The 19,833-nt window shown below is 38.4% G+C and overlaps 1 protein-coding gene across 1 annotated transcript; it reads right to left on the reverse strand.

The window, feature by feature from the left end:
* Positions 1-10,124: 10,124 nt before the first annotated feature.
* On the reverse strand, positions 10,125-12,924 carry LOC135741237 (uncharacterized). The gene is made up of 3 exons (XM_065259895.1): positions 12,826-12,924; positions 11,709-11,821; positions 10,125-10,910 (listed from the first exon to the last, which is right to left on the reverse strand). The coding sequence occupies exons 1-3, from the start codon at positions 12,912-12,914 to the stop codon at positions 10,222-10,224; spliced, it is 891 nt and encodes a 296-aa protein (XP_065115967.1). The 5' UTR covers positions 12,915-12,924; the 3' UTR covers positions 10,125-10,221.
* Positions 12,925-19,833: the final 6,909 nt, after the last annotated feature.

Below are 19,833 nucleotides of genomic sequence, written 5' to 3' on the forward strand. Positions count from 1 at the left end.
AATCCTACATACTGTTCCTTTAACTTATAAAGCTGTACATGGGTTGGCTACAGATAATATTTGTAATTTGGTTACAGTATCTCTACCAACCCGGTCTCTCCGCTCCGCGTGTTCTCTAACTTTGCATCAGCCTCGCTACAAACTCAAAACTATGGGTGGGAGGTCGTTCTCTTGTGTTGTGTGCCTAAGCTGTGGAATTCTTTGCCTTTTTCTATTAGGAATGCTCTATTTTTTACTTGTTTTAAGAAATTACTTAAAACACATATTTCTAATGAATCTATTTTATAATCTAATAGCTGTTATTGTCATTGTTTAGTGTGTTGTAATTATGGGGTAGTGTTGTTTCTTTAATTGTTGTTGTAGCGCCTTGAGTGTAAGAAAGGCACAATACAAATAAAATGTATTATTATTTTTAATATTAATTTTAAAATGTTTGCACTTTATTCACTTTTATTAGAACACTGCTATTATTTTGAACATAACTGTACAATGATGGTTATACAGTATGATCAGTCATGATTCTGATAAACATGAAAATAGTCTGATTTTCATAATATGTCCCCTTTAAATAAAGTCTGCTTGTGTTCATCTAAGCCAGTGCCTGGGTTCTTTTACTTTAGATTCATAACATGATCACTGTCCATCACTTGCAAATGTGGCGATACATATGCCAAAGGGGCGAGAAAAAAAAACTAAATAACCTGCATACGCAATTATCCTAATGGTTACCAAAGCAACGACTACGCCACCTGGGATATATCCCCCCCAGGAAGGACCCGAAAAGGCCCACAGGTTCACTCTCCCTAAAAGAGGACTCAGAGACGTGGATAATTGGTATTAAAAAGATTCATAAAGCTTTATTCAGATAGAAATGTTAAAAAGATCTTGCCTAAAAAGGGCACTCATCAAAATCACGGCACACCACTGACACGAAATAAGGACTAATCAAACAGAAAATGAACAAGCCTGAAACTGGGGTATAACAACCAGGAGGCAGACTAGAAACAGAGCTTGTAAGTAATAATAATACTAATACACACGTGCACCAAATCACTGCAACACCTAAACAGATTCACTGCAAATTCACACCACATTAGGGGAGGCTATTTCTGCTCAGTCTTAGTCTGCCTTCCTCAGGGCCCCAAGTTACAGACAAAATAATCAAACACTTCCAAAGAAAACCACTCAACATTTACCCAAAGCAAAAGAATTAAGCACAAGACGACAAATAATAAATGGCAATGAATAACCAAAAGACAAATAATAAATTGTAATGATAAACAAAAGACAACAATTAGTAAATTGCAATAAGCAAAACCAAAAATAATAAATTGCAATGAATAAGCAAACGAAAACAAATAATAACTTGCAATGAGTAAGCAAAAGACAAATAATAAATTGTAATAAATAAACAAAAGAACACAAATAATAAATTGCAATAAGCAAACGAAAATAATAAATTGCACTGAATAAACAAACGAAAACAAATAATAACTTGCAATGAATAAGCAAAACAAACAATAAGTTGTAATGAGCAAACGAAAAGAAACCAAGAAAATATTAAATATCACACAAAAAAAGAGACAAAGATAAGCTAATACACACAAATTACTAACCTAAACGAAATAAACTAAACAAAAGAATCCAAAATAAACAAAAAGCAAAACAGCAGTGTTAGGACCTTAAGCCATGATGCCGGGTAACTCAAACACCTGAAACACAAACAATATTAGCAAAATGTCACATGTCTTAAGGAAGGCTGAATGGACAGGAGTGGGTTAAACATACCAGCCTGCATGGGTCACAGCATATACTCCGCGGCCGAATCCGTCGCCCCCATCAACCACTTGTGACAGAAGCCGCAGATCAAAAGCACACGCCTCAATTACACCGCGATTCCCTAATACAAAATGAACCAATCGTTCGTAATGCTCAGATGCCGAGGACACCACGGCAACAAATGCCAGCCTAAGAGAGCTACAATGAGCAAAAAGCATAACTATTAAAAGACCAAAACCAGACAACCGAACGGATGAAAAAAACGCCAATACATACCTTTTGTGTGGAAACAAGCTATCGGAACTGCAGCACAGCTGAGCCTGCAATCTCCCGATTCAAGGAATGCCACGTAAATCACCAGAGACAAAAAGTTTGCGATCCTCTAATAGAGAATGCTGCGGTACAGATACCAACTTCACAAGAGCTTATACTAAACGGAAAACAACTATTAGAATGATTAAAACCAAATAATAGGACCAAGCATAATGACCGCCAGTACATACCTCTCGTGTGACAGCAATGCAATACTGACAAAAATGCAAACAGCTGAGCGTGACATCCGGTCGCCTTACCTTCAGCCTTTATATATACTCATCCTAACCAGAACGCAAGTGAAAGCGATTACCTAGAGGGGCGTGGTCAGGCCGGCACCCATAACTGCCTTCCACCACAATCTACCCCCCTTTTTTCTGCATCATCGACCCGATGATCCATTCACAAACTCAATTCCAAGGTCTAAATAGCGCAGTTACAGAATTGGAAACTGATGAAGCAGGAATTGAACCCCCTACAGTGCGTGGAAGATGATGAGGATTAGCATGGCAACCTGCAGTTACTCGCCCTGTACGTCTTAAAGTGCCACCTTGCTCTGACTCTGATACCGACGCTGGAGCCACCACAGTCAAGGGAGGTACACCTGCCTCTGACTCTATAGACTCTACTGGCCCTCCAACAGGATTAGGGGATAACTGAGTGTTAGTGTGAATAGGTGCCACTACCCTTTCTGACACTCCACTCAGCACCACTCGACTCCTGGGAGGAACCACCCTAACCAGATCTACTTCCTCCTCTTCCTCTGATGAGAGGGAGGTCTCTGGGACATTAATCGGCCCCTCCAAAGGAGGGCCGATCTGAGGATCTCTCAGGACCCGGCTCTTAAGCAGTGAACGATGTACGGTCTTCACCCTGCTCAAATCATCCACGGGAGCAATGGAATAAACTGCACCCTCTCCCTGGGGTGCACGCACTACCTGGTAAACTATCGGGCTCCAGATATCCTGAATCTTATGGCGACCCTTATTGCCATAAGCCCGAAGATACACCAACTGACCTTCTACCAGAGGGGTACTACGGACACGCATATCATGTTTTACCTTGCGCCTCTCCGCCATCCTCTGTAACCGCTCTTGCGCCCCTCCGAAGGCCACTCGCAACTTGGCCTGATGTTCTTGGACCCAGTCATGCACACTGCCAGCCACTGGCTCCTGTACCCTACCCAAAAGAAAATCCACCGGCAACCGTGGTTCCTGCCCAAACATTAAAAAATGTGGGGACTCACCAGTGGCTTGATGTGGTGTGGTATTGTAACAAAAGAGAACCTGTGGCAGACAAGCTGCCCAATCTTTTTTTTTAGAAGCCGGCAGTGCACGCAACAGATTGTGTAGGGTCCGGTTGAAACGCTCGCACTGGCCATTTCCGGCTGGATGGTACGGCGTTGTGCGAGACTTCCGTACATCATACAGGGTACAAAGCTGACTAATCAGAAGGGATTCAAAATTACGCCCTTGATCGGAATGAAGGCGGCCAGGTACACCAAACCTATAAAACCACTCAGTCACCAAGGCCTGAGCCACAGTCTCTGCCCGCTGGTCCCTAGTAGGGAGTGCAAGTGTATATTTACTGAACACGTCAGTAATTACCAACACATTCTCGATTCCTGAACTGGTAGGCTCCAGGACCGTAAAGTCGATAGCCAAAATTTCATTAGGCCTTGAGGCCAAAAGATGACCCATAAAACTCTGTGCTGGGGGCTGTGTCTCCTTACTCGCCTGGCATCTCTCACATTCCTGACACCAAGAAACAACGTCAGAAGACATGCCTGGCCAGTAACACCGCTGTCGGACCAATTCTACCGTACGCTCTATACCTTGATGTCCTTGTTGTTGATGCAACTGATCAAGCACATCCAGCTTTAAGGCCACAGGCAAAAGTAACTGTAGGATTTCCTCTCCCCCATTAGGGGAATAAATCCTACGGTACAGTACCCCCTCCTTCTCTACAAAGCGGTCCCATTGTTGAAGCAACATCAACGCCAAAGCAGACATCTGCCGACGTTCATCCAACCCGGGACGAGCCTTACGCCTCCAAAAGGGCAAGATCTCAGAAATGATAGGATCATCCGCCTGCAGTGCACGAATTTCAGTCAAAGAATGACTTGGTAAGACAGCTATCATTGCCTGTTGTGCTTCTATAACAGGTCTGGCCGCTAACTGCTGTTGCAAGGATGCCGGCACTAAGGTCCCTGGAGCTAATCCACCCAACACTCCCCCTTCAGGGGGGTTCTGCCGCGAAAGGGCATCCGCATTTGTGTTACTTTTCCCAGATCGATAACGAACTTCAAAATCAAATGCGGCCAACTGTGCAGCCCAACGCTGTTCCGTAGCCCCGAGTTTGGCAGTGGAAAGATGGCTAAGGGGGTTGTTGTCGGTAAAGACTACACACCGACTGCCAAGCAAGTACTCCCTGAACTTCTCGGTCAAGGCCCACTTGAGCGCCAAAAACTCCAATTTCATGGAGCTATAGTTGGACATATTGCGCTCAGGTGGCCTCAGACCGCGACTGGCATAAGCGATCGGTCGCACCCTACCGTTCTGCTCCTGGGAGAGGACTGCTCCCAGTCCCCCATGGCTGGCATCCACCTCCAGGATAAACGGTAGGGAGAAATCTGCATATGAGAGCACAGGAGCAGTGGTGAGTTTCACCTTCAACTCATTGAAGCTCTGCTGACACTGGTCATCCCAGGCATCCATAAAATCCAACCCAACGTTCTTCTTGGGCCTGTTCTTACTACCAGCAAATTCCGCCACCAGCCTATGCAGAGGGGCCGCAATCTTAGCGAATCCCTCCACAAAGCGCCTGTAATAGCTGGCAAAGCCCAGGAACGAACGCAGCTCAGTGGTATTTGATGGGCGACGCCACTGCGACACTGCCTGAACCTTACTCGGGTCCGTCGCCACTCCCTCTGCCGAAATGACGTGACCCAAGTATCTCACCTGTGACTGAAAGAACACACATTTTTCTAACTTAGCTTTGAGGCCTTCCTGCTCTAACCGGCCCAACACCAACTCCAACCTCTCCAAGTGCTGCTCAACAGAAGAAGAAAAAACAATTATATCGTCCAGGTAAAGAAGCAACGATTGACATTGCTGATCCCCAAAAAGACGCTCCATGAGTCGCTGGAACGTACTAGGGGCATTACAAAGCCCAAACGGCATCCGGTTCCACTCAAATAAGCCGAAGGGGGTGCAAAAAGCGGTCTTATGCTTATCCCCTTCTGTAACAGGAACCTGATTGTACCCGCTGGCTAAATCCAAAGTGGAAAACCAGCGGGCACCAGTCAACGTATCCAACGACTCATCAATACGCGGTAATGGGAACGCATCTTTCCTGGTTTTAGAGTTCAACTGACGGTAGTCCACACACATGCGCAGACTACCGTCTTTCTTCTTTACAAGGACAATAGGAGAGGCATAAGGGCTACAACTCTCACGAATCACTTGGGTCTCCATCAACTGATTGATATGTGCCCGAACCACTTCATATTCGGATGGAGGAATGCGTCGGTAACGCTGTCGAATAGGAGTGTCATCAAGAAGAGGGATATCATGGGAGAGGAGGTTGGTACACCCCAAATCACCCTCAAAAGAGGAGAAAACAGACTGGTAACGTGAAAGAAGGGCCCTAATCTTACCCTGCTCATCCCTGGACACCTGGGACAAGTCCAAAGCATCCAATTGTTCCTGCACCAAAGTACCCACCTGGGACCCAATAGTACAAACAGTCCCCTGCCCAGGCCAGACCTCAGTGACACCTGGTGGCAAACTTACAACATGCACACTTGACAACGTACCTATCACTCGACGTGGGAACAAAAGAACATCCGTAGTCCCTACATTAACAACCGGCACATAGGCAATACCCCTAACCACCTTAACAAGAGCTGGGGATACTAACAGTCCTACGGGGAGTCCAAACTCCAAGGGCTCAAGGAGCGCAACCCCACTTGAAAAAGAATCAGAACATGTGGCTCCTATCAGTTTAATAGTACCGCCAGGGATGCGAGTTGCTCTGGGACCACGTACCTTAACTTTGCCTATACCCTCTAGAGCTGGCTGTATACCTGCCTGATGACAGTGCTGCAATGCTTGAAGAACAAATTGCGGAGCCTGTGACACTGCCGGAGATTTAAGCCAGGAAGGACCGTGTTGGCCAAAGAGCTCCTGATAACATCGGCTCAACACATTCATGCCCAACACACCAGGGGCTTGAGCACAGATGCCCCCAGGAGGATCTCTGACCACTAAAACACCACAATTCGGGACTACCCGACCGCAAAGCTCTATGTCTAATTCGACATAACCAATATAGGGAATGGATAACCCGTTAGCAGCCCGAAGCTGCAACCAATGACAAGACATCAGGCGATCCTGGCCCCATGGTTCAAAAGACTCCCGGAAACAACTTTCGGTAATCGTAGATACCATGGAGCCAGTATCAACCAAGCAAGATACCGGTGTGCCACCCATAGTTACAACAAGATGTGGACATGACGACATTAGTTGCGACACAGAACCAGTGTTACCCAACATGCCTGAGCCAGAATTTTCCCCAACCGAGCAGTGGCCCAACAGCTCGGCGGGAATTAGTTTTCCGGCAATGAACCTGAACGAAGCTGTCTATGCTCGGGCACCTGGGTATCGATACGACGTAGCATCGGAGAGGAAGGGGGGACACGCTCCCCATCACACTCCGCAGCAAAATGGCCAGGTTTTTGGCACCTTCTACATATAACAGAACTATTACGGAAAGGACGGCCACGACGAGACTGGTCTCGCAACTGCGCTACACTTTGAGTCAGCTGGGTTAACTGCTGTTGCTGCAACTTCAGCATTTCTCGAAGCTCACTCATCTCAGAACTGTGAGGGGAATGGTCTACCCTAACACGTGCATCACCTTGTACTGCATATTGAAACCCATGTGCTGATGGGACAGAATGGCTACGGCCTCTCGCTCCCCCAGGCGTACCCTCACGTTCCCACCTTATGGCTTCACCACGGACATCAAGCAGTGTAACAGTAGGTTGGCGACGGACCAGCTGTTTCAACTCACGTCGAAGTGCACTATCCAACACATGTTCAACGAATTGATCGCGTAACAATACCTCAGCATTTGGCATCACATCTGGGGAACGCTGTTTAACCTGTTCCAAGAGACCCATAAGAGCAAGGGAAAATTCCAACAAGGTTTCACCCTCCTGTTGTCTTCTCGAAAAGAAAGCCTCTTGCAATGCAATATAAGATCGCGAACACCCATATACCTCCTTTAAAGCTGCAATAATTTTGGTAGGGTTCTCCCGTTCCTCTACAGGCCGGTACTTTATCTCTTCCCGAGCCTCTCCCTCCAAGTGATCGAATAAAAAGAACGACTGATCCGCCACCGACAGATGACGTGCACGCATACAGGCCTGTACTTCTTCAACCCACTCGCTAATCCCAATACCAGACCTACCATTGAATTTTGAACACTTTCTATCTCTTGGTATAAAAACCAACCGCTCAGTCAATGTGGCACTAGTATCCACCGGCTGAGATACAGCTACAGATGGACTCAGAGAGTCATTACTAGGACCTGGTAAGCTAACCTGTTCACGGTCCTGTCTCAATTTGTTATTATCAGCTTGTAATTTAGCCACAAGATCTCTAAGTTCCTGCATTTCGTCCTCCATCATTTTAAACGGAGAGAGAGAGAAAGAGAGAGAGAGAAAAAAAAGGACCTACCAATAATTTAGTTGTGTTTCTGCAACAGGGGAATTGTACCCGACAAAAGGATGTTCCCAGCTCACCAATGAACACTGCTGTTTTGCTTCTAGAAGAAAAAGAAAAAAAAAGAACACACCCCCCACAACAAGGACACACTCATACAATAAATTATCCACGCCTCAGGTCAAAAGTTAAGAAAGCCCTGCCGACTCTACGCCAAAAATGTGGCGATACATATGCCAAAGGGGCGAGAAAAAAAAACTAAATAACCTGCATACGCAATTATCCTAATGGTTACCAAAGCAACGACTACGCCACCTGGGATATATCCCCCCCAGGAAGGACCCGAAAAGGCCCACAGGTTCACTCTCCCTAAAAGAGGACTCAGAGACGTGGATAATTGGTATTAAAAAGATTCATAAAGCTTTATTCAGATAGAAATGTTAAAAAGATCTTGCCTAAAAAGGGCACTCATCAAAATCACGGCACACCACTGACACGAAATAAGGACTAATCAAACAGAAAATGAACAAGCCTGAAACTGGGGTATAACAACCAGGAGGCAGACTAGAAACAGAGCTTGTAAGTAATAATAATACTAATACACACGTGCACCAAATCACTGCAACACCTAAACAGATTCACTGCAAATTCACACCACATTAGGGGAGGCTATTTCTGCTCAGTCTTAGTCTGCCTTCCTCAGGGCCCCAAGTTACAGACAAAATAATCAAACACTTCCAAAGAAAACCACTCAACATTTACCCAAAGCAAAAGAATTAAGCACAAGACGACAAATAATAAATGGCAATGAATAACCAAAAGACAAATAATAAATTGTAATGATAAACAAAAGACAACAATTAGTAAATTGCAATAAGCAAAACCAAAAATAATAAATTGCAATGAATAAGCAAACGAAAACAAATAATAACTTGCAATGAGTAAGCAAAAGACAAATAATAAATTGTAATAAATAAACAAAAGAACACAAATAATAAATTGCAATAAGCAAACGAAAATAATAAATTGCACTGAATAAACAAACGAAAACAAATAATAACTTGCAATGAATAAGCAAAACAAACAATAAGTTGTAATGAGCAAACGAAAAGAAACCAAGAAAATATTAAATATCACACAAAAAAAGAGACAAAGATAAGCTAATACACACAAATTACTAACCTAAACGAAATAAACTAAACAAAAGAATCCAAAATAAACAAAAAGCAAAACAGCAGTGTTAGGACCTTAAGCCATGATGCCGGGTAACTCAAACACCTGAAACACAAACAATATTAGCAAAATGTCACATGTCTTAAGGAAGGCTGAATGGACAGGAGTGGGTTAAACATACCAGCCTGCATGGGTCACAGCATATACTCCGCGGCCGAATCCGTCGCCCCCATCAACCACTTGTGACAGAAGCCGCAGATCAAAAGCACACGCCTCAATTACACCGCGATTCCCTAATACAAAATGAACCAATCGTTCGTAATGCTCAGATGCCGAGGACACCACGGCAACAAATGCCAGCCTAAGAGAGCTACAATGAGCAAAAAGCATAACTATTAAAAGACCAAAACCAGACAACCGAACGGATGAAAAAAACGCCAATACATACCTTTTGTGTGGAAACAAGCTATCGGAACTGCAGCACAGCTGAGCCTGCAATCTCCCGATTCAAGGAATGCCACGTAAATCACCAGAGACAAAAAGTTTGCGATCCTCTAATAGAGAATGCTGCGGTACAGATACCAACTTCACAAGAGCTTATACTAAACGGAAAACAACTATTAGAATGATTAAAACCAAATAATAGGACCAAGCATAATGACCGCCAGTACATACCTCTCGTGTGACAGCAATGCAATACTGACAAAAATGCAAACAGCTGAGCGTGACATCCGGTCGCCTTACCTTCAGCCTTTATATATACTCATCCTAACCAGAACGCAAGTGAAAGCGATTACCTAGAGGGGCGTGGTCAGGCCGGCACCCATAACTGCCTTCCACCACACATAGATGAATCATGAATCACAGATTAAACTGAACAGTATGGAGTCTTTTAACGGTGCTACTTGATTCTTTTAAGACTGCTTAAAGGGATAGTCACCTAAAATAAAAAACTAATTCCATGAAAGTCAATAAGGGCCATCAACTATGTGCTTACGAATTATTATTTTTTTGGCCGACCTACTTAAAGCGGTAGGGTTTCCAAGCTTAGCACATTACTCCAGATAAAAAGACTTCACACACATTTACTGTACACAAGAAGTTTAATTTTCTTTTGTAGATTTGTGAGAGTGTTGTAAAATTAAGTTAAAAGCAGTGTAGCACATATTAAAAGTACATTTGCTATGTTTAACTCTTTTATTTACTCTTTAACTTTTTTAATTCTCTCCTACATCTTCTTGGATATGATCTTCACATAGGCTTCCACTTCACAAAGAATATCATTGTAGGAGTCACAGGGCGGCTTCAGAATAGAAAGGAGATCTTGCATTAACTGTATGGCTTCGTCAAGGTTCTTTTGATGGTTTTGCGATCCACACAGAAGCTTAGTGATTGTTTTACTGCTCTGCTCGAGATCTCCCAGCAGGATGAATGATGAAACGGGCTGAGATTTAAGCAGTTCCACTGGAGGCATTACATTTGTCAGATTACTTCTGGCCAGCTGAACAGTGACTACAGGACAGAAGACATTCCCCAAGACACCCATTTTTTCATCTTGCAGGTCCTTTAACACTGTAGCCTTTTCTTCCAGTGACCCAACAGAGAAGGCGATCTTTTCATAAAGTGCAGGTTCAACGCTCTTCTGAACACGTTTGTCCTCCCTTTCACATAGGCCAAGGATTTGGCTCATAACCTGTCTAACCCGGACACAGTTCTGCTCAATACTTTCACTTTTATTCGCTGAGACTGCAGGTAAGATGTTTTGATTCATCTGAGTATTGAGGATCGCCGACAGTCTGTTAGTGATGTTAAAGTATTTGTGTATGTAGTGGTGAAGGGATTGCGTAGATCTTATCAGTTCTTCTTTCAAATATTCATCTTCTTTGCCACAGAACCAAGACCGCATTCTGGTGGTTCCTGTTTATGAGAAGTAAAGCACCTTTATTACGCAAACAATTAACACGGTACATTTTTGTTAGTTCTTGTGTTCTTGGGAATTAAGTTATTTTTAACCCAATACTGGGTACTGTAAATACCCTACCCTATCTCACAAAATTTTGTAATATAGTAATGTAACTTTTTGATTCTTTTTTCATGATATTGTCATGAATTTCCACGTTTTTTCGTGATCGTATCACAAATTTCTGTTTACGTGTAATTGTCACGTATTGGTTACTCAACTGCTTTTTCCTATTTTCAAACCATTGTCGCTTCGGTTCAGGGTTAGATTTGGTGTTTGCGTTAGGATGTCACTTTAAGTATTGGTTTATACAATTTTTTTCTGAATTATTTTGTATATTTTCTGATTTTTAAACCATTGTCACCTGACGTCAGGTTAGTTGGGTTTGGATGTCATTTTATGTAAATCTAACCCTAAACCGAAACGACAATGGTAAGAAAATAGGACAAAACAATTGAGAAACCAATACGTGACAATTGCACACAGAAATTCGTGATACGATCACAAAAAAATTCGGAAATTCGTGAAAATATCATAAAAAATAATCAAAAAGTTACGTGACTATATCACAAAATTTTGTACGACTGGGCTGAAATATCGGACAGAACAAGTGTTGGATTAATAAAGAAACCTGGGATGTAATGCAATGATGGTTTGTTTCAGCTCAAGGTGAGGTTACAATAACCCGATATAGGTTTATTTATTACCCAACCAATATTTATATTTATTTATAGTGATTGGACTGAAGGACAAACCATTGTGGAAAGCCTCAACAATTTGGTTGGGAAAGGTTTGGGAGTTGCTTCTCATCCCTTCTTGAGACTCTTGACTTTCACGGACATTGTTCTCTCTTCTTTCAGACATTCTCCTTTAAAAGAGAGACAATAAAATAGGAATTTCAAGTAATAAAGGTAAATGTTTGAAAACAATAGCATACACTAAAAAAATGTTATGTTGAATTTACTTAATTTTATTATGTCAAGGGGTTGCACAAAATAAATGTTTCTATTTCCAGATATATTTTTAAGTTGGTTGTACTTATATTTGTTAAGTTATTTCAGATTAATTATATTCAGAATTTTGCTAAACTATTTTGAGTATAATTTACTATTTTTTATGTTCAGTACACTGAATTAAATTATGTGCAACCAGAACAATTTAATGGTTTAATTTCTATAAACTAAAATTAAGTTTAACCCAATAGTTTTCTAATCTCTTATTCTATCTTAACCTTCGTTAATATTCAAATGAAGCATAAAGCATTTTTTCAACTCTTACTTTATTAAGAGTTTTTTTTATTATTTTCTCAATAATGTATTAATTTAGAAATACTTACATTTTTGTTTTGTTTTTACAATTTTCTTTTTTAATAGAATTTACTAATTTTTTAAGTTAAATTTACTAAGGCACATAATCATTAATTTAGAATTACTTACATTTTTTGTGTTATTTTTACTTTTTACATTAATTTTTTATTTTTTTTTTGTAAATAGAATTTACTGTTTTTTTTTAGTTTAATTTACAAAGGCACATAATCATTTTTCAGTGTACCCTTAAATATAAAATAATAATAAATGCAGAGATAACCATATGCGTCACAAAATTAGTATACAGTAGTGTGGATTTATAAATCAATCTCGTTGAGAGAACATTAAAACATGACATTGCTATAGAATGTAACATTCCTTTAATATTCGCATAAGTACAACCTGGAGGTTTTGAACATTTGCATAACATTAATAGGAGCTTTTAAGGAACATTCTTGGAACTTCATTTTGTTAGCTGGGAAAAACAAAGAAAGGTGCAGATAAAATCACTGTTTTAAGCAATACATAACAAACCTTAAGACCTTAAAATATTGTTCTTGCTCACCTGAGTTTGTTTTGAAGAACTGAAGATCTGTGGTGTATTTTGTGCTGTTTGTGATTCAGGTCTTTAACACACTGCTGATGTTCATTCATTCAGCTAAAGTGTTGGACTGGACACAAATAAAACCGTTACAGCTTTATATGGCACTATGTTACTTTCACTTTCATTGTGCTGCACCAAACTGTGTAATCAGCAGACTAAAATCTCCAAACTTTGGAGAGGGAGGAGGTTCTCGTCTTAATCAGTGATCTGCCAAAGTAATCCTCTGGGTATACAGGATATGTCACTGCTGTCTCTTTAAAGTGCAATGAGTTTATTCTTATTAAAAAAAAAAAAAAAAACATTTGTTACCTGCGCAGTGTGATTACCTATAACATTACACTGAATGTGACACTGAGCAACACACAAACATTCACTATTATAAGTTTTCATTTACATTTAGTATAATTTAAATGCCTCATTAAGTTACAGCTAAAACTGTTTACTGTTAAATTGTTTACTTACTTTAGCAAACAACTCCTTGTATGTAAAAGGTATCTTAACTTATTACGAGAGGCTGCATTCACAGGAAATCCAGACAGAAAATGATTTGTCTTTAGATAAAAAAACACATTTTGCACCTTTCTGCCCCCTACAGTTCATAACATGAACTTTCAACAAATCAGAATACAATTAGGTAAGCTGTAACACATGGTTATTTTAAAAGTTTAAAGGTTAATACATTGGCTGTGCACAGACGTTTGGGGGGGGGCAGGTTGTCAAGTGAGAAAATACACCCCACTCCTCGATTTATTAAGAATAAAGTTAGATCTATCTATATGACATGTGACACTATAAATTTGTTACTAGTCTTTTCACTGCAGACCAAAAGCAGCATCTGAAGACTGAACATAGACTGTTTAATGCAGCAAGAGGGTCATGAATGCATTACGCACTTTCCTAAATGCATAAATAATATTTTAAGGTTAATGTTCAATCCAGTTACACAGTCTTACAGTGCAGTTTCATCAACAAAGGGGACACTGCAGACTGTGAGGGCAAACAGGCTGTGGTTCACCCACCGGAGCCACCTCACTTCCGTGGCCCCATTAAAAATTTACCATTAAGTACAGCCTATATGGCCATGATAATATTGCAGAGTCATGCATGTTAAAGACAAAAATGAACTGTATTCATATTTTAGCTAATTAGCTGTAAAATAAAGGCACTGGTAGCTTGTTAGTCTTTTGTTTATCACCACTCAATATTTAGATTTTTGATATTTATTCAATAAATACATTTGTTTGACAGGGAAGCTGTGCACTATGACATAATGGCCAATTACGCGCCATTATGTCATCATCATCCATTATAATGTAATCGCCATTATCATCATCATCATCATCATCATTGTGACATCATCACCCACTACGACATCATCACCACTGTGACATCATCACCCATTATGACATAATCTATTATGACTCCATCATCTATTATGACATAAATTCCCATTAGGACATCACCATACTTTATGACAACATTGACATTGTGACATCATCGCCCAATTATGATGTCATCATATGTTAGACTTGTTTGAGATCCTGAAATTTAGACGAGAGCAGACGGTTGCAATACAAAATACAAAAGTTATTAAAATATAAATGTCATAAGTCAATAATAAGTTGAAATAATATAAAAACAACTATAGGTAGTAGAGTTTTTAGAAGTAAGAAGTCATCAGCTGACATCCCCGGGCCAATGAGCATTAAGCTGTGTCATCAGCAAGTCTTTTCCCATCGTGCTTTTCATCAATGCAGTCGATGGAGGGCAACTGCGCCCGGCTGTTCAACATTTAATGTCTTAATAAAACTGTGTGGGTCAGTGGTTTGGGATAAAACATATGCAGACTTTATTTTGGCAGTTCAAACTAAAACTCAGTTTCTGGGAATCTGTCAGTGTAATTGTTTGACTGTATTAGATTGATGAAGAAAATACAAAACCCAACACATGAGGGTAGTAAAGGGAGTGTTTCATTATGACTTCCTCTCAGTGGTTTGTGTGAAATCTCTCTCACTTTGGTCTCAAGTAGAGATGCATCGCAGTGTCTTTGTGAAAAAAACAAGAAACCTTCATGCACAAGCCAGAGATCAACATGAAGATCTTTCAGCTTCTAATCTGTAAGTCTATAAACTATAAGTGTTTAAACAATAATACATTATTCGGTGTGAAATTTATAATACTTTTATAAAATTATTTTGACTCTAGACCTGTTCATATGGTGTCAATCGGCAGAGACTTTGGATCAACTAACAGATTTGGGACAAAATGTGACTATAAACTGTGATCTGGACTCAAATGAGGTTTATTGGATTTTACTGAAACAATCAGATTCTCATACAGTGATACTGCGCTCATTCTCTAAATCAGCCCATTACTTTAATAAAACATTTAAAAACAAATATTCAGTACAATCTAAACATGGTCTGGTGATATATAATATTACTGTAGATGAGTTAGGAGTTTATTACTGTATGAACAAAGATACACCTCCAAAACTCAGTACCAGCACAAGACTGAACATCATTGGTTAGTGTTTATAAGTCATTGCAAAGTTATTTAAATCATCACTTTAAATCATTTACCAATTCTTTTGAAAAAAGATGAAAGTGTTGACAATCAGTCATTATTAAAAAAAATATATTCCTTTCAGAGCCGACTAAACTCACAGAGTTGTCTGTGTATCTGAATGAGACTTTAGTGAAGTGTAGTCAACACAATGAGACACAATGGCACTTTATCATCATTATATCCGCTCTACTAAACGCTTTGATCATTGTCATCACTGGTGAGTTATTTTTAATGAACACATACAATTAAATATACAGTAATGTGACTATAATAATATTCATGTTTATTTCTCCAGTAGTTAGTTGTTACTCTAAAGAAAGATTAAAACTTCAGGATACAGATCTACAGCAGACTAAACACGTCTATCTAAAACAACACGAAGAGATGAGTCGAGTACAGGTAAACTATCTTTATATATAATTTAAATACAGTACTGTACAAAAGTTTTAGGCCACCACCACCAGCATTGTTGTTTTAGCAAAGTTTTAATGTCAATCATTATTTCTTTTTCTCTCTTTTTATTAAGATACAAACAGAAATACAGTTAACATTATTTTCTTCTTCATGCATCAGTCAGTATTTAATGTTGACCTCTCTTGGCACTAAACACATCTTTAGCTTTTTTAAACAGACTGAAGTCATGAAGTCGTTTGATTAGAAATTAGGATTTAATTTCTTTAAGAGATCCAGCTGCCTGCTTTTGCTGAAGTGGAAGTTTACTCTAAATTCTTGACACTTAGCTCATACTTTTATACTGTTTATAATATTACAAACAATGTCCTGTATTTTTTGGTTCTATTCTAATAAAGAGACTGAGAAATAATTATCACTATACCAATACAAAAACAACATTGCTGGCATGGTGGCCTAAGACTTATGCACAGTACTTTAAATGTACTAAAAAGTGATTATTTTTTTTTACTTGAAATCTGTAAGACTATTGTAAAATAAACTACAGTGTTACATTTTTAAAATGTAATTATTTTATTAAATGTTTATATTGCCGTATGTTCAGTACACTGCAGTGAGATTTTCAACATGTGAGGAGTCTGAAGACACTCGAGTCATCTGAACTTCTGCTCTTCTACCGGTTTCATTTCTTATAATGTTTAATAAAGTATCAATGTTATCAGTTAATGTTGCTTATAAAGTCATGAATCATGAATAAATCATCTTTGTGAAATCTACCATGTTTTACTGTGGTAACTGCTATAGAGGTTGTGATGTCTTTTGTTTTTGATTGTTGATTGACAGCAGGAACTTGATGCTTGGACTCAACGTTGTGGGTGTTTAAATAAAGTCTAAATAAAGATCAGGTGTTGATATTCAACAGAAAACCACTGAAGACAAATGACAGAAATAAACTATGACTAAATTATTCATGTGAATGTTTTGCATCGACCCTTTGTTGGGTTTAATCTTTGTATTGGTCTGTGTTTTTCTGTCAAAATTAACAAAACAATAGGCAATATAAATTTATCAAGTGTAAAGGTTTATTTCATATGTTACAAATGTGCGACACTGAATGTAAAGGTCGAGGTTTACAAACAATGAACATCTCTTCATGAAGTATAAGACAAAGTTTAAACCACAGCAGCAATACTGAAATACTGCCCTGTTTCCATTTGAGGTTTAGAAAACCATGAGCGCTGTTTTACAAACACGTTAAAAGATTTCAGCAAAACACCAAACTAGGTTCAAGGTTAAACCACCGGTCTAGTTAAAGGTGAGACTCTATTAGTAGTTTTAAAGTGACCAAACCAGTGGAAAACATCTCTGGGTTTTGTTAAACATGTTGAGTTATGCCTAATTTGGCTGTTACAATTTAAAGTACAAAAAATACAAAAAATAAAAAGCAGTATATTAGAAACACAGAACAATGTTTATTTTGTTTGGCAGAGTTTCCTTTTTTTATTTAAATAAACATTGATTTTACTTTTTTGTATAGAAAATAAACTGTAAACAATACTACAGAATTGCTTTAATTGTACAAAACTACCAATAACCAACAACTATTTTATTTTGTGATAAAAAGACTGAAATTTAATCTGGTTAATGTACTGTATTGTGAGTTCAGTGTGTGGTTAGTTGATGGTTAGTTTCAGAGAGAAATCAAGATATTTTCTAGCTAAGTTAGGTTATATAATTCATACTTGTTATTAATTGTAAGTGTATAAAATCAAGCATATTCTTGTGTTTATGTTTTTGGCATTCTTATAGCATAGGTGCTGTCTTGGTTTGGCTGAGTTTTTACACCGCTTGGAAAACCACCGTCACATACTGAAAGATCAACAGGAGAATCAATATTAACATTTAAACAATAATTGTGCCTTAAATTTATGTTTTACAATGAAATTCAACCAGTAGTTTACTGTGGTATGTTTGTACTTATAAGTAATGCTAGTTAATGGTCTTACCTGTTGTTGGTTTGGGTCTTGATGTTGTTCTTGTGTCAGCTTTTTTATAAAATCAGTTTTATAAAGTTGTCCTGAACTGTTTCCAGATCTGAACCAACAACTGTTATTAACAGCACAAACAGCTGCCACCAAACCTGTTATCACATTTTAAGATAATAAACAATGCATGCATAAAACTTATAAATCAACCAGGAAAATTATGTTATATTTTAACCAGAAAGTATGATGTAACATTGCAGGTCAACTATGCCTACAGTTATAAATTAGCCCCTTATGAATTATCTTTAGCCCCCCTTAATTTTTTTTTTTTACACATTTAGCTCTAATAAAACAACATCAATAGACTGTATTGAATAGCTAAAATATCACCTGTAATGATCAGAAAAACATTCAGCAGACCAGAAATGAGGATGAGAGTTGTGCATTGTGTTGAGTTTTGCTCAGTTATAGTTGTCTGATTGTTGCTCTGTTGTATTGTTGGGTGTTGTGTGATTGTTGTACTGAATTCACTCAGTTGATTTGGTTCTGTAAATAAAGTTTGTACAGTTTAGCAGTCACTATTACTGTCAGTTTACTTTACATTACATTAATATGTTTACGTAACAAAATGAGAAAATGTGCTTACCGATGATGTTCAGTCTTGTGCTGGTACTGAGTTTTGGAGGTGTATCTGTGTTCATACAGTAATAAACTCCTAACTCATCTACAGTAATATTATTTATCACCAGACGGTGTTTAGATTTTACTGAATATTTCTTTTTAAATGTTTTATTAAAGTAATGGGCTAATTTAGAGAATGAGCGCAGTATCACTGTAGGAGAATCTGATTGTTTCAGTTAAATCCAATAAACTTCATTTGAGTCCAGATCACAGTTTATAGTCACATTTTGTCCCAAATCTGTGAGCTGATCTAAAGTCTCTGCAGCTTGACACAACATTAACACATCTATAAGATAATAAAAAACATCATGCGATCACCATCTCTTAAAACGACTGTACAAAACAATTTATAACAAAAATTTTCAAGTTTACAAATGTATAAAAAGATAGTCAAAACATTTATAATAAACTCACAAAACTGAAGTTGAATAATCCTCATGTTGTTGTTTAGTTCAAAACCGCTTCTCTCTACAACGTTTAAATAAAACCTCTGCAAAGAACTGACAGGAAAAAAACGCCTCTGTGTGGTATCAGCACATATCTGTGGTAAATGAACACGACTATTATTAATAAACAATTAACTGATGACACTTTAAAAACAGACTTATAAAAGCCAAACAGACTGCATTTCTAAATACTTATTTATTTATTTATGGATTTGGCAGACATAAATATTTTTTCATCATTTATTCATCTTTGTTATTGTTATAGTTAATGCTAAAACAATTGTCCATGTTAGTTCATTGTGCATTGTTAATATATATTAACTAATGTTAACAAATACTACATTATTGTAAAGTGTTTCCATATATTTGAATTAAACAAATGAACAATGGTCAACTATATGAGCTACAGGAATATAAACAGTATAAAAATATAAAACTTTAAACCAGTGATTTCAACACAGATGAGTGCTGTCAGTAAGAGGGTTTTGGTTTATTAAGATCTGTGTAAGGAAATGTATTGTTTAAATAAATGATTAATGTTAGAGATATCACAGATTGTGTTTATTTCAGGGTTGTGAATACTTATAAATAGGAAATTTAAACCTTTTGTTTTAGTTGTGGTATAAAACCACAGAGTGCAAAAATGAAGAAGTGCAAGTAAATGTCCATTGGTTGTGTTATAACAGTATAAGTCTTTACAGGATTTTGACCATCTTATTCATCCACAGTTATCTAAGATGCTAAGCATTTTTATTTGAGTGTTATATTTCAGATTTTGGTAACAATGTTATAATAGTGCATTGACAAATCACCACAGTAAAAGTTTAAAGTTATTCTCTTTTATTCCCAGTTTATTTCAAACAACTTTATTTTTTTAT

The sequence above is a fragment of the Paramisgurnus dabryanus genome, chromosome 24 (assembly GCF_030506205.2).
Source record: "Paramisgurnus dabryanus chromosome 24, PD_genome_1.1, whole genome shotgun sequence".
NCBI lineage: Eukaryota > Metazoa > Chordata > Actinopteri > Cypriniformes > Cobitidae > Paramisgurnus > Paramisgurnus dabryanus.

What these genes read in the sequence shown, in the direction of transcription:
- LOC135741237 (XM_065259895.1), bottom strand. Translation starts at nt 12,914, where the DNA reads ATGAATGAACATCAGCAGTGTGTTAAAGACCTGAATCACAAACAGCAC. An exon ending in GTTCTTCAAAACAAACTCAG is followed by an intron (nt 11,822 to 12,825) that starts GTGAGCAAGAAC and finishes TCTCTTTTAAAG; the next exon opens with GAGAATGTCTGAAAGAAGAG. An exon ending in TGTTGAGGCTTTCCACAATG is followed by an intron (nt 10,911 to 11,708) that starts GTTTGTCCTTCA and finishes TCTCATAAACAG; the next exon opens with GAACCACCAGAATGCGGTCT.